Source organism: Aristolochia californica, unplaced genomic scaffold (assembly GCF_029961685.1).
Source record: "Aristolochia californica isolate CCGP_79_NKW_82.1479 unplaced genomic scaffold, dmAriCali1.0.hap1 SCAF_14, whole genome shotgun sequence".
NCBI classification, from domain to species: domain Eukaryota; kingdom Viridiplantae; phylum Streptophyta; class Magnoliopsida; order Piperales; family Aristolochiaceae; genus Aristolochia; species Aristolochia californica.
Window position 1 is genome coordinate 25,803,349 of NW_027181815.1, and position 15,426 is coordinate 25,818,774.

General features: G+C 34.3%; 2 protein-coding genes across 2 annotated transcripts; one reads left to right on the forward strand and one right to left on the reverse strand.

Moving 5' to 3' along the window:
- Positions 1-397: 397 nt before the first annotated feature.
- LOC137950264 (uncharacterized) lies at positions 398-4,297 on the reverse strand. Its single transcript, XM_068796651.1, has 4 exons — positions 3,551-4,297; positions 2,344-2,975; positions 1,327-1,842; positions 398-695 (listed from the first exon to the last, which is right to left on the reverse strand). Exons 1-4 carry the CDS (start codon positions 3,840-3,842, stop codon positions 552-554), a joined length of 1,584 nt encoding a protein of 527 aa, XP_068652752.1. The 5' UTR covers positions 3,843-4,297; the 3' UTR covers positions 398-551.
- A 7,268-nt stretch (positions 4,298-11,565) lies between these two features.
- LOC137950912 (MADS-box transcription factor 26) lies at positions 11,566-13,715 on the forward strand. The gene is made up of 7 exons (XM_068797574.1): positions 11,566-11,747; positions 11,847-11,928; positions 12,436-12,497; positions 12,930-13,029; positions 13,118-13,159; positions 13,486-13,527; positions 13,623-13,715. The coding sequence occupies exons 1-7, from the start codon at positions 11,566-11,568 to the stop codon at positions 13,713-13,715; spliced, it is 603 nt and encodes a 200-aa protein (XP_068653675.1).
- Positions 13,716-15,426: the final 1,711 nt, after the last annotated feature.

Below are 15,426 nucleotides of genomic sequence, written 5' to 3' on the forward strand. Positions count from 1 at the left end.
TACTGGGTATAGTATTTGGGACTCTTAAATCTGATTGATTATTATGTATTTGTGTTGTCCACTTCAAAATCTCTGAGAAGTATGATCAGTGAGGCGATAGCCCGGCCAATACGGGTGAAACTAGCTCTTCCCACTCACAAACTGATTGATTTGATCATGTAAATCTTTACCCATCACCTCTCAAGAGTAAGGCTTTTTGAGTTTTGAAATTGAAATGACGATTGTAATACATGATGTTTCTCCTGCTCCATATGCCCAAACACATTTGAAGAACGTCGAGTATGTAGTTCCCATCAACACCAAAAAATAATAACAGCAGGATTCAGATTTTTTATTTAATTTCAACATAAAAACAGTTCCAGGCCAATGCATCAGGCTATTTTATATGGACAGCCACATAACGAAAATGAAATTCCTTAGTTGAAGACGAGAAATCAAATTTTGCTCAAAGTTCAAGAATTTTATTGCTGCAAATGAAACAACTTCTTAAGAAAAAAACTAAAAACTAGGGGCATTTACATTACCCATAAAGATGAACGGTTTCTAGGAATTTACAGAGAGTCACCATTTTCTGATAACAACACATCGAAATCACTTACAGTCCATTCGGCAGTTTGGCCTGGTTTGCTCACATAGATTTCGGTGCCTACATTCAGTGAAGTCCAAACTCTCTTTGCTGGTTTTGTTCCTGGATCCTGTAACAGCATAACTACTGGGTAAGTCGGACTCGAGATAATCTGTTAATAGATCTAGAACAAACTCTTATTTGAAAAAATGAGAGGTGCTGAACCAGGAAAGCAATGGATCACCAGAAGACCCCATTCATAAAACTCCATGAACTTTTTTTTTTTTTAATATTTTTTGGCCGGTCTTCCTAATAATGGATTCACACCTTGAAGTTCGATAGGCCTAGTGAGGCTCTAACTCGAGTCCTCAATTTACAGAACTTCCCATTTACCCATTGAGTGGCAGTCCAAGTCTTGCCCAATGATAAGTATTTTTAAAAGAAGTACAGTTGAGCATAAAATGAGCGAAGAAACTCGGAGAGTTTTAACAGAGCTAATTCTAAACAAACTACGCAATTTAAGCTTGAAACCTTGATCTTATACACGTCAGTGACCCACCAAGTTCCATCAAATTACAAATTTTGCTTGGCTCATTGGTAAAACAACAAATCATGGACCAAAAACTGTATTTAGTACCATACAATATAAAACTGCTAAATTAGTCTTAAGAAGGTAGGTATTTGTAGTCCATATTGATACATTTTGTCTTTATACACCAAAAAGCTTTTAGAGAGATTTCAACAGAGGTCATCCTACTTACCTGGTAAAAGTACAGCCTGCTTGAAAGGGTTCCCACATCTAGCTCCCATGTCCTTGAGTCCCCAACCCATCCATCACCCTTTTTGGCAGGATAACCATGGACTGCCCATTCCGCATGTGGTAAAATCTGCACTAGCTCCTGTGCTTGGGGATTGCTATAGGGATCACAGATATCAACTGGTTTCTCTAAATAGCCTCCGTTGCCAGGTCCACAGTAGAGATGATATGCAGAATATGGAAACTTAGAAGTCTCGTTTCTGTATATTTTCTCTCCCAAAGCACTGATATGATATGGTGGGCATGAGACAAGGTTGTTTGGCCTGCACCAACTTGTGGTCTCAGGATTTATAATCATCTCACTATATCTTGTTACATCAGTTTCGACATCACCATTACATGGTTCTCCATTGTTCTTCCAGCAGGATCCTATATCCATGAGATAAAACTGGCTGTTTGGACCTCCTCCTTTTTCAATATTGAGCGTCAGTCGAACCTTAAAGTTTGGTGACTCTGGCAACTGAAACAATGGAAACTTATGACATTACATTTCATATTTTCATCGGAAACATGAAGCATGAAGATGAATCATGAAAAACATCAATGGATGAGATGAGACTCCACCATCTTTGGTATTCAGGTTAATTGTCACAAAAATGTTCGGAAAACAGTTGAGACGGAAAAAGGTCTAAAATTAATTAGTTAACAGGAAAAAAAGAAACTCAAAAGACCGATAAGTGTTTGTATAACTGTGATACATAAGGAAGAAAAAACATGCTTACACTTCTTCCAAGTATGTTTTTGGACTTTATGGAATTTCTTCTGATACTATTATGATTTTTTGCAGGAAAGAAAACAATGTGCACGTTTTTGCATCATATAGAATTTTAGAATATTTAAAATTATTTTCCTTGTTCTGAAATGAGATTATTGCTTCAAAATTTTGCTTTTTCAATAGTAAAATCATGCTAAAGTTTAACAGAAACTTAGCAATACCAAAGCTTTTTGACCTATGACAGACCTTTTTCATGACACCACGGCCTTCGTAGTGGTAACCACCATTAAATCCTTTAGATGCATCCGAACGAAGATACAACATAAGCCATGGATACTTTGTAGAAGTTACAAGCTTGTGAGAGAAAATCCAGCTACCTGTTTTTGGATTCTTCTTCCAAGAAACAGAGAAGTATGATTTATTTCTCACACCTTCACTAAAGTCTGCATCAAGATCATAAGTTCCATAGAAGCCTCCCATTAAAGAGGATAGCTGGTTCTCAGAAGAAAAAAATCTTGACCAGTTGTGATGTACTAGAGGTTGGTTCATACATCCTTCTCCAAAGCATGGGAATTTTCTGTCTGTTATAATTGGGCTGACTTTCTTACCGTTTTCTGCACACAGTGAAGTTTTTGTGTCAAAATTCCCATTTTTTAACATAATTGTCCAAAACTGCCATGGGTCATTAGAAGAGTCCACTTCACAAAGTGAACCCAAGTACAACTCCTTTTCCACAGCAAACAAATCTGGATCAGTATAAGGCTTGAAAAGGCTATCTGGAAATTTGTCGCCAGCAGCTAAGAGGTTGTCTGATTTTGCCACCTTTTGATGCAATTCACAGTTACTGTTGTGGCCATGAAGGTGATTGCCCAAAGAATCTGAATGAATAAGAGATCAAGACAAATGAGATTGTTATGTAGAAAGCATTTTCTTTTATGTGATTATAGTTTTACAGAATTGGCGATTTGAGAATATTGAAGGACTTGCTGATCATCATTTATTCTGAAACCTAGAAGGTTTGTATAGTCAGTGTTGGCACACTAAAAAAATGCTTCTTAGTCCAGGATCAAGATAAAAGAAGAGGCAAGAAATAATAATCATCCAAATGAAAACAGAGATCAACAGTTCCAAAGTGTGAATTTTAGAATCCATGAAATGCTAGAAAGCAAACACCAATTGAATAATTATTTTATGTAGTTGTGTAAGATCAAAGGCTGAATATTAAGGAGGTCTTACACTAAGATTTTTTACATTCATTTTCAAACGCCTGGATCCTTTTCTGTTGTTGTCGTTTTTCAATGATCTAAAGAAGAAAAGCCTGAATTAGCCACAGCAATGAATTTCAAAAGCGTTTAGCTCAGGTACTAGTCCTCGGATCAGGCTCGTCTCTCCATTTACAGTTTTCCTTTCAAGAGAAAATAAAACCGAAACTTCCAGAGTATATAAGAACGACCTGCGATTAATGGGCAATACAGATCCGCACAGTCAGCCAACCTGGGACTGCCCATGCCAGGCGCTTCTTTACCGACTTCATTACAGAAGTTCCAAGCTTCTAATAACACTCTAATGTTCTGGCTCTTCATTCCAGGATCTCCAATTGCAGAGATGAACTGCTCCGCGGCAGAGGAGGCGAACAGAGCGCTAACCAGAATAGAGACGATAAGCAAGAAGGAAGTACACGGGGACGCCATTCTGGGTAATTGTTTGGAGGCCTTCCGAAGGAAATAGGTTTTGCCTGAATTCATCAAAATGGATGGGGGAATATCATTTGCTGAAGGTCAAAGGCAGAAGATTCCTTTGCGCTGGTATTCGTCTGTTGCGAGTAGTGGAAGATGCAAGAAACTAAGTTCCTCTACTGGGGAATGAAGATTAGGGAGAAAAACTCGTCCCCGCTTGGGGCTGGCGCAATTGCATTGAATCTGTTGTTCCTTTGATGTATGGTGAAACTGGGACTTGCTCTGTTTTCCTGAATCTTTTTATTTTTCGACGGACAACCCGAGGTGGATGCGTAGAGTAGACGAAAGGTGAAAGAGCTATTACAGCGGTTCAGCTTGTTTGTTGAACTCATGGGACTTCTTCCGCAGTAGAAAAAGCACATGAGATGATGCAAACAGCAGACACAGTTTCTCGAGTTTATAGCAGTTAGTAACTGGATTTTCTGCGGAAATCGGTGGTGTGCACGACTGGGTTCCGTTAATTATCCTCTCTTCGTCCTGGTTAATATGCTTCAATCGTTAACTGATCTTTCATCCTCCATAATGATTAGTTTGGTCGATTGATGCGGTGGGCGGAAGGGAAGTCTTGACGCCTCCACCCACCACTCCCTTGCTTTTAGGAGCCAAACTTAGGGCTTAGCCATCAAATTTTTCTTTTGATCGTAATTTTCAAATATTGTATTTTTAATATTACTAATTTGTCAAAATAATTTTATATAAAAGAAAAAAATTAAATAAAGGTCAAGAAGCGGGAATAAAATTTTCCCTAGGGGAAACCCTCCCTTGTAAAGGGAAGTATGTGGTAGTCGATCCGTGTCGGGTATCAACAGTTACATATTGGACTTTAAGCTTCGGTTTATCGGTTACACCTCTGTGTTGGGTCATAACAACGTAACCCCTTCAAAAATTATATATACTGAGGTCTGAATGAGAGTTGTTGTGGAGATTCTGAGTATTTTGCATGTAGTTTTTACTAGACAAAGGAGAGCAAATTACTAAGTCAAATCATGTAAATTTACGATATGCATCTTTTTTTTTGTCATTTTTCTACTAAATGATGCCATAAAATCATTTTTTTTTTCTTTTTTTAGATCGAATTAGAAAAAGTTCATATCTACAACATACTAAGAAATCTTGTTAAGATTCCACCAAAAAATTCAATGTCATAACTTTTTGCAATGGAAACATGTCTTTTATTCGAACCAAGGTATAATAATTAGGTTTGAAAAAAAAACTTTCGGCCTTCGCTTTTTATTTTTTTTTCACATCTAAGAATGTAATAAATAACAATTAATTTTTTGTTTGTTTTTTCGAGTAGATTATTTGCTAGTATTTAACAAACTATTATAATATTTATTATGAAATTATTATTTAAAATATTTAATTAACTAGGGTATAATTAATAATTATTATAGTTAATTTATTAATATGATGATTAAAATTAAATTAAATTATGATTAACTCTAGATGCTTAAAGATAATTGATCATATTGCATGTATTATACAATGATAAATTATAGTATATGTACAATAAAATATATATTCCTATTTATACATAAATAATTATTAAAATAGTTTTTTGAGATTTGCACTCATGCCATGTGTTGATCATTGTTTAGATATGTATTTGAAACAATTGTACAAAGGATGCTCTATGATGACTTGATCTTTCTGAGTTGAAAAGTTTTTACCACTATTTCAAAAATTTCATGAGACTACTAGATCTATGACGAATAACCTCAAGGTGTTTATACTTCAAAGTTTATTCATTGTATTTGGGTGTCAAACAATATCGACATTAGTTTGCGACAAAAGGCCAATTACAATGGTGATAGTGATTTTCAGCACTTGCTTATAGTTAGCAACAATTAGGTACATTTAGACCCACAAAGAGATTTAACAATAACACTCAATAACACAAGGACTTACAAACAATCTAGGCTCTTTAGCCTAATCCCACACCTGAGTTTTTTCTCAACAACTCGCTTAAAACCATACAGGGCTTATATGTAGTTAATCGTTAGGTACAACGACTTCTCTCAACAACTCGAGATGAGAAAGTAAAATTAACACTATGTAATGGTAGTTCCATAAGTTTTTAATTGAAGGGGACACACTTAAAAGGCAAACTCAATATAAATATCGATTTCACAATTCAAGCTCACAAACACACAAACCCACATTAAAAATTTTAAAATAAAAGATCTCTAGTTCGAATTCACTAGACCAAGTCAATTCATTGATTTCTTAATACATGTACATAGACACTTGGATTTTAAGAGTTCAGCCCTAAAATTTTAAAACTACATAAAAGCCCCTTCAAATTTGATTGTTAGATGAACAATATGAATTCAAGGTAAAAGAACATTATAATCCACCTATCTGTTTCTGGTTTTTGGCTTGCTGTTTGATGTAAACTAAATGACAATTTTCAACACTCAAGAACCCATGTATGATATACTATTGAGACTTTGAGGTAGGTGTTAGTTGTATCTTATTGATTTTTACATCAATTGTAAATTTTTACTCATTTAGCATAGCCTGTGGAGGATAGCAGTCACGATGCATTTGACATCCAAAGTTCTTGGTCATCACTAGGGTTTCCATTAAGAACTCTACCTTACAAAATAGAGGCTCAAGGTGGCTTGACTTTAAAGAAATATGAAAGGTATGTTTTGGGTGATTTTATTTTCTTTGTCAATATAATTCCTAATCAATGAGTTTGTCATTTAGTTTCGAAATTTAAAGATGTTCGCTTTTTTTTAGTTAGATGTCCTTCGACAAAATACGATGTCATTGTTGTTCCACCAGAACAATATATAGTTTTATGAAAAAAAATGATTCTTGAATTTCCTTAGGGGTATGTTTGGAACCCCATGGAAAAGAAAAGAAAAGAAAAGGAAATGAGAATTTGACCATTATTATTCCCAAAAATAGTTAGTGAAAAGGAGGATTTGATCATTATCTCATTTTCATTAACTATTTTTAGGAATAATAATGGTCAAATTCTCATTTTCTTTTCTTTTCTTTTCTTTTCTAGAGGTTCCAAACAAACCCTAGAAGTTCGAAAGAAAGATGATTTTCGCATATAACTTATGGAACAACCAAATGAGACTCACAAAACCTAGCACATTCGCATATGAAGGTATTCGGTTGGATTTAAGCCACTTTGTTCCTTAATGTTATGACTCAAGTTTTTGATATTCTTAATACTTATCAATTAGGTTTTATAAGGATAAACCTTGAGGAGGGAGGAGGAGAAGGGGTGAATAAATCTATCAAATTTTTATAGCTAATTTAACTTTCAACTCAAATTAGTACAAAAGGAGAAGCCAAACAAATCAATATGAAGTCAAATCATGTAACAACAAGCAAAAAACTATTTTTTATAGTGCTTTATATATCTATCTTGGATTGTTGTTCTACTTCTAAGATGTTTGCACCTTAGAATTAATGCATTGTGTTAAGTAGCCTAAAGATATTTACAACAACATACCACACAGGACTAAATTACAACACCTGCTCACACATGATCTTATGGTCGACAGTAACTAGGTACATGTACCTAGATGCACATAAGGATTTTCAACTACCAATCAACTTACCTAAGCTTATTAAGTAGTTATAGATTGCATGAATTGTTTGATTTATAGTAATAGCACGAAAGATTCTTAGTATGTAGATATTACCATAATTAAAGAATTAAACAATACACCCAACCCTAGGTGATTATACTACAATAATTACAGTTCAATTCTATAATAAAAATTATTTCAAGTAAATTTACATGAGATTGAAAATTATTTCAGACACTAGAAAGTGTCTCGTCGTGTTTTTTCAAAAGTTGGCCAAATCAAATGCAAAAAATCTTGGAAAATACTGAAAATAATTGATTTGAGTTGTTAAACACATCGGTAAATCACTTATAGATTTTGGCAACGTACGGTGGTTAAATCAAATCTCTCAATCTTCACTTGCAACATTTCTAGAAGTAGCCATTTGGGTAGATATGGTTGGGTTGGATGGTCTTCATGGAGCGTTCCTTCTCTTTTCTTCAATTTGCTTGGTTGGTTGGTCAATCGTTACTAATGTCTTCGTTGGTGAACTTTCTTTCCTCAATTTTCTTCTCAGGCCTTCATTGGGCAACCTTTCGGATGTTTGAGTGGACGAACTACAACATAAGCCTTTTTCTCCCCTATCGGTGGGGATGATAGTTGTCAGGTTGAGCGATCTCTAACTTCTTATGTTTTCTTCTAGCTTTCATTAGCTTGACCATTTGAATTGTAAAGTTCTAGGGTTTCCTATCTTTAAAGGGGCCAGCCAAAGTAAGAAAAGTGAGAAAAGAAAAGGAGAGGAGTTGAGAAGAATTAATTTTAAATTAATTAAAAATAATTCCTGATGAAATAATTTTGATGAGAATTATTTTTTTAAAATAGTTAAAATAATTCTTGATGAAACAATTTCACTGAGAATTAATTTTAAAATTAATTAAAAATAATACATGGTAAAAAAAATTTCAAGAATTTATTTTAGAAATAAATAATTTAAAATAATTTTTTTTAGCTGATTGTGCCAAAAATTAATCAAAAATGATTTTTTATGAAATAATTTCATCGAGAATTAATTTCATAAATAATTAAGAATTATTATTGACAAAATTATTTTATCGATTTTTAAAACTAATTCTAATTTCATTGAGAAATGCTTTATTACTATCAGATAATTTTTTTTGTAGATAATAACTTAGGCTATGAGAAAATACACTTTTTTGGTAAAAATTCTCGTCACGAAAAGTCAATTTTCTTGTAGTGAAATCCAGTGAACAACTGTGGGAGACTCTAGTGGACAACGAAAAATAAAGGCAAAAATCACAGGAGAGAGAAATTAATGCAAAAGATATAATCAATTTTTTGAGGGTTCAAAAAATGCATAAATTTTTTTATCACTAAGAATGAAATTTCATTGCAATAAATTTTCCTTAAAATATTTAATGATGAAAATAAAATTTGTCCCTAAAAATCGTAAAGACGATGAGCGTAATAGTGAAAATAAATTGTAGTTAAAAAATATCATTAAATTACGAAATAATTTTTTGTTGCTAATCAAGTACAAGGTTTAACAGCAAAATTTACTCAGTACCTAAAAAACCATAATCAAAAGTCTTTCTTATGATGGTTTAGCTAATATTATTCATCTTGAATATATCAGATCGATTAATTGAATTAGGGTTCAATTAAAGTTAATCAATCCCTGGGGTAAAAAACCTAGAATTTTTAACCCTACATTCTTGTGAGAACTCTAATGTGACAAACAATAGTGAAGAGCAATGGATCTCTTTGCTTGTGCATGCAAACTGAAAAGGGAGGCAAAGCCTCACCCCACCTATATCTATGGGGACGATGACACAGAAGTGAAAAATCAAACCTCAAGACAGAAACACGATGAGGAAGACAGTGAGTTGAAAGGTTTCGGGTGGATACTCTGTCTTCTCCGACAACTCGAATATTAAATATAAGCCAAACATGGCAAGTTGTGTTCTTGTAGAAAAGCTAATAATTCCAGAGTCTAATTTTCTGATTGATCCTACTGCTACCCTGGTTGTTCGAGTTGATCCGGGTAAAAGGAAAAACACTCTCGCATGTTGAATCGATCTCGTTGTCATTCAAGCATCAGTCCGATGGTGATTTGACAAGCAAAGTTTAAAAAATTGCAGAAGGGAGAACCAAAGAACTTCTTTTACAAAGTCTGATGCAGCCATGATTCTTCCTGGTTTCTTTTCTTTCTTTTTGCCTGTTCAGTTCATCACCGATCGTTGATTGGCCTTACGATCTTTTGTAAACTACTGCAAATCCTTTTCTTATGGAAGCTCGTGGGGAACACGCGCAATGCAAGCTTTTCCGATTGGAAGCAGCCAACTTGCAAATAAATCTATCCTCTGTATCTACGGAAAGATTGGTCTTTGGAGACCCGCATCATCGGATATGTTGGAATAGTGGGTGCAAATTCTCCTGAAAGTAGGACCTTATGAACAGAAGAATATCTGACGAGACATTCAAGCCTTAGATCCATAAAAGGAGGCTTTACTTAATATTTCTGGGTTTTTTCTTCATTTGTTATGTTATTTGCTTGTATTATATTTATCACCAGTTTTGTTAACACTCGCTTTCCCCTTTACTAATTCTCGGGTCGTTAGCTTAAATTTGTTTGGGTTTCTAATCAGTGTTCTCTTCCTTTCTGCTTGTAGGTGTGAAGTTGAGTCCAAAACTTTTCCCAAAATGACTAGCCATCTTAGAAACCTCTTTCACAACTAATAAACTCAACATATTTGTTCTCACTAATCCATGTGGGAGTATTCATTAACAGTAGGATCTTAGCATCTCATTTGTTCATGTGAGACATTATGAGGGATTAAATGAAAAATGAAAAAGTAAAGAAACTTAGTAATATTTAAATTTTTTTATAAATAATCTTTCTCTCAAGTTTCCATTTCTTCTCTTTTCTCCGCAAATTCCATCATTTTGTAAGAGAAAATTTATTAACTAAGAGACAACTTATTTTCTTTTCTCAACGATTCTTTGTCGCCGAACAAAAGAAAATATCTTTCTCTCTCATTTTCTTTTCTTTTCTTTTCTTTTATTTTATGTGGGTTCCAATCAGGCCCTTAGGGTTAAAGAAATGAACAAACCCTCATTGCACCTCACCTGAAAGGCAAATATTTAGGAAATTGCTTGAACCCATTAAGGTTGTCAGATGATTCCTTAATGAATATTAAGGTAAAATTATTAAAAACATCTTCTTCTGTTGCCAAGTAGAAGTGGATGATCGGAGAGGATACCAGAAGATGTTCCCACAGAGCATTAAAGCTTAGAAAACAATCAACTTGACAATAAAACGAATTACAGTACAAATCAAATTCTTCAGAATCCATCTGATCATGCTCTCCATCTCGGAAGAGTTCTATAGTGTCTACCTTTCTCTGGTCTTACATTGTGAAAAAAACAACCCGAAAAGCATCTTATGCGCCTTTAATATTTTAAAGAAAGTGCCCAGAATCTTGAACTTTAACTCAAACCACCAATATCCAGGTGTCTTCTTCGCCGCCGGCGATCTTTTTTCCGACGCGGAAGACCTTCCATGCGTCAGCCTTTGGGCTACACCATGCAAGGATTTGATTTGATGAGGATTAAGATAGGGGATTAGACAAGATTCTTTTTACTGAAAGGACAAGTAGTGGAGGGGGTCAGTGTCTGGTTACTGTTTTTTAAATTTGAAGAAAAGAAAAGAAAAACAAAAAAGCCAGCCATGAAGAACCCTAAAGCTTAAAAGTGGATCGGTCGCATAAACAAAGTGAAAAGAAGAAAGCATGAGAGGAGTCTGAACAGTCAACATGGGCACCTCTTTGGCTTCTTCATATATTTCAATTTATAAAGGAGAAAGAAGAAGATCGATCAGCATAAGCTATTGTTCTTGTGGGGGCCTCGCCTCTTCTCTCCCCTCAAGAGGGGATGAGAAAACGGTCCCTCCCCTTCGCCCGTTGGTGAAGTATAAAGATTTATGGAGGACCCATCGTCTTCCTCATCTCTCTTCAGAATAGCTGCTTGCTTTTGTATAAAAGAGGCAGGAGCAGGCGGGCCTTTCACCTGTAAATCAAAAGGCTCGGTGCGAAGAACATTTTCGAGCAACAACCTCGAAGCTAGTCCAAACTAGTGGGAGGTTGTCTGCGAATCAGCGGAAGTAAATTAAAATCCGTGGCATGGCACGGGGTAAGGTGCAGATGAAGCGGATCGAGAATCCTGCTCATCGTCAGGTCACTTTCTGTAAGAGGAGATCTGGCCTCCTGAAGAAGGCCAGGGAGCTGTCAGTCCTCTGTGATGCTGAGATTGGAATCATCATCTTCTCCACTCATGGCAAGCTCTACGAGCTCGCCACCAAAGGGTATTTCTCTCTCCTCTCATCTACGTGTCCTGATAGAAGCTGATGAATGCCCTCTATCTCTTTTTCTCGACTGAAGTTGCTATTATTTGTTGTCGCCAGGACCATGCAAGGAATTATCGAGAGGTACAGGTTGTTTCAGGGAACTGAAGTTGAAGGAGATCATGAAGGAGAGAAAACTCAGGTATGTTATCAGTAGAACTGCTGCGATACGGGCTTGCTCAGCTGTCGAAGCCTTGAACAGTGTCTAAGGAAAACCTTCAATGTTTGCGAGATTTAGTCACCATTAGAGGAAAGCTAACTGTATTTTTAAAAGTGTCGGTATAGTTTAATGAAATATGAAACGTTTATGCTCTCAAAACGGAGAAACAGTAGAAAATGCTGATTCCAAAAGTGAATTTTGAAGACACCCTTTCATGATCTTCCATCCTAAGCTTGAAGATCCTCCCCAGACTTGCTTGAATTACCAAATTTCTCTTGGTTGCACACTCTAGGGCTATTATAGTTGTCAACCCCTTTTGAGACACTTCCAAAGGACTTGACCCATTGCTTTAGAAATTCAAATTGACATAATATGAGTCTCAGATTGTAGGTATCCAAAATTAAACAGGAAAATTAAGTGGAGGATCAATATCTACATATAATGCCATTCAGAAGTTTGTAACTGACCATGTATAAACTGGTGGGACAGGCACCTGAGGAGGAGATATCTATGCTGAAACAAGAGATTCAACTTCTTCAAAAGGGTTTAGGGTACGTACTGCATCATGTTTGCTAATTACTTCAATGCTTACTTGGGGCTAGTTTATACTTATTAAGCAAAGTTTGTAATGATATTGTTTCTTATACACAACTCCTGTGCACGTTTGCATGAGCCAGCATGTGTACCCTGTTAACGGATACCTCGGAATTGGATATACATAGTTGTATGCATACTTGTGCTAGTTGAAATACCTGGTCATAATAGAATACCTTAGAATTCTACTATGCATGTCTGTGTCAGTTGATATAGGCCGTTATCGATACTCATTCGCCATTGTTGGATGCCATAAAATCCGTTCCATATTACCGATCATATGGCAAGTGTTAATGTTTCAAGTGAATCAAGTTGGGATTATAGTAGTTAGTATAGGAGTTACGGTGATCAAGTTGTTTCTTTTAAGTTTGACATACAAAGCATTTTAGATACATGTTTGGAGGGGAAGTTGGAAACATGAGCTTAGATGAATTGAATGCATTGGAAAAGCATCTGGAGATTTGGATATATCAGATTCGATCTGCAAAGGTAGATATTACTTTACTTTGAAGTTACTTTTTTGTGGTATGTGAAGTTTAATCTATAACACAAGGTTGCATGATGGGATGTTCAACAGATGCAGATCATGTTTCAGGAGATTCAAATGCTTAAGAATAAGGTGATCTCATATTCGCATACAATTTTCCCTTCTTAGTCGTTAACCAAATCTTTGTAAGATGGCAGACAGAATTAAACGCCTTTGATTTTGAGATTGAATATTTTAAAGGGAAAAATAACTCCCTTCCTGATTTCTTAACCCGTGAATTTCTACTTATTCATCTCAATCGAGGAAGAAACGGGAGTATTTTGCTTGTAAAAGCCATTTATGTCAATCGATAAATTTGAAGGAGAAACTCAAAGCTGCTAATGGACTATTGCTTAACCTATGAGATCATGAAATAGAAAATGCTAAATTTTCTTTTATTGTTTTGTCAAATTTTGAAGGAGAAAATACTGAAAGCTACTAATGGACTGCTCCAGGAAAAGGTAAGCAATAGTTTTCACACACATTTCTAAAATGAAAAAGTATTAATACATTTGTTGCTGATTAGTGTATATTGTGCCCTTGTTTTTGGTTGCAGATAGAGGAGCAAAACATGAATTTTGATGTGCCTTCCATGATAACAGGGATACCTTACCCACTAATCCTACAAAATGACATACAGTTTTATTAGTATTTTTTTTTTTTTTGTGGATTAGATTGATTATTATTAGTTGCCATAAAGATAGTAGTAAAACATTAGTTAGCATTACAAGTGTGCTAATTAAGCTTTGGTGAGGATAGTTATTTTTACTTCTATGGTGCATTAAGGTGTGTACAGTTTGTGCCTAAACCCCATATTTGAACTTTTGGGATTGGATGTGTTCTTGGAACCTTACAATCAATAAGGGGAGTTGTTGTTATTTCATCTCTTTGCCTACTTACACACATACACACATACTCTCTCTCTCTCTCTCTCTCTCTCTCTCTCATATTTATAACCAAAAATTTAAGTTAATCCTATTATCATGATCATCTCAGGCAATGAGATAGGGTTCACAAGAAATAAAGGTTTAACCAAGTCAAATCCCCCGATATGAAGTGTTAGGGTTTTTATTTCAAGTGTTTGCCCAGGTCATGAGTTAAACTCTCATGAGATGTGGAACCATTAATTCTACCAACCTAAAAATACATCCTACTAGCATGATAAAAATAGAACTTGTTTAGGCTCATACTTAATCAAATGCAATGCCAAACATGTTGTCAATTCTCTCTATCTTTGCTCCTAGGTCGGATGTTGTGTACAACTTTCATTACAAGAAAATAAACTTTATACGGTGATTTTTTTTGAAAAATTAATTTCACCAATAAATAACACACTCAATAGCCAAACACATATTTTTGGTGGAAATATATTGTCACCGATTAGTTACTAGTAGAAAAAATCGTATTTGATGATAAAATTCCAACTTTATCGAGGAATGTTGCCTATTAGTGGCAAAACAATCATAAAAAATAACAAATATTTGTTATTTTATTTTATTAACATTTTTTATGATGTTCGATTGTAAAATAACACATTTCACTGAGGAATGCTGCCTATTAGTAGCCAAAGAAAGAAGAAGAAAAAACCAATGAGGAATTAACTTACATAAATTATTATTTTTCAAAAATATATTTCATGATATTTGACGGAAAACTTAAAGTTTCATTGAGGAATGCTGCTTATTAGCAACAAGATTAAAATCATCGAGAAATAACTTACATATGTCATTTTATTTTGAAAAACATATTACATAATGTTTGATAGAAAAGTTAAAATTTCACCGAGGAATGTTACTTATTAGTGCCAAAAAAAGCCGACCAATAACTTACATATATATTTTATTTCATAAGCTTATTTTATGACATTCGACAACAAAATTCAAATTAGTTGAGAAATGATGTCTATTAGTGGAAAAATTAAAATCAAGGAGAAATAACTTAGATATGTTATTTTATTTCGTAAAAATATTATATGATTTTTGATAGAAATTATAATTTCACTGAGGAATGCTACCTATTAATGGCAAAAAAATCGTTTTAAAATAATTAATATTCATTATTTTATTTCATTAACTTATTTCATAATATTTGGTGACAAAATTTAATATTTTCCAAAAAATGCTACATAATTCAACTTTCTCTTGAGGAATGCGTATTAGTGGTAAATGTAAACTTTCAATGATATAACTTATATATGTTATTTTATTGCATAAATACACTTCTTTATATTTTGCAAAAAAAAATTCAATTTTGATTGAGGAATGCTGCCTATTGGCTAAAAAATTACTAAGAAATAATTAATATTTTTTATTTTATTTTTTAAATATATCTCTTACTATTACACAACAAAATACAAAATT

Coding starts and splice junctions, on each gene's coding strand:
- LOC137950264 (XM_068796651.1), bottom strand. CDS start 3,842: ATGAATTCAGGCAAAACCTATTTCCTTCGGAAGGCCTCCAAACAATTA. Junction 2,976..3,550: donor GTATTGCCCATTAATCGCAG/GTCGTTCTTATA, acceptor TTATTCATTCAG/ATTCTTTGGGCAATCACCTT. Junction 1,843..2,343: donor GCCGTGGTGTCATGAAAAAG/GTCTGTCATAGG, acceptor CCATTGTTTCAG/TTGCCAGAGTCACCAAACTT.
- LOC137950912 (XM_068797574.1), top strand. CDS start 11,566: ATGGCACGGGGTAAGGTGCAGATGAAGCGGATCGAGAATCCTGCTCAT. Junction 12,498..12,929: donor CTTCTTCAAAAGGGTTTAGG/GTACGTACTGCA, acceptor AAAGCATTTTAG/ATACATGTTTGGAGGGGAAG. Junction 13,030..13,117: donor ATCAGATTCGATCTGCAAAG/GTAGATATTACT, acceptor GATGTTCAACAG/ATGCAGATCATGTTTCAGGA.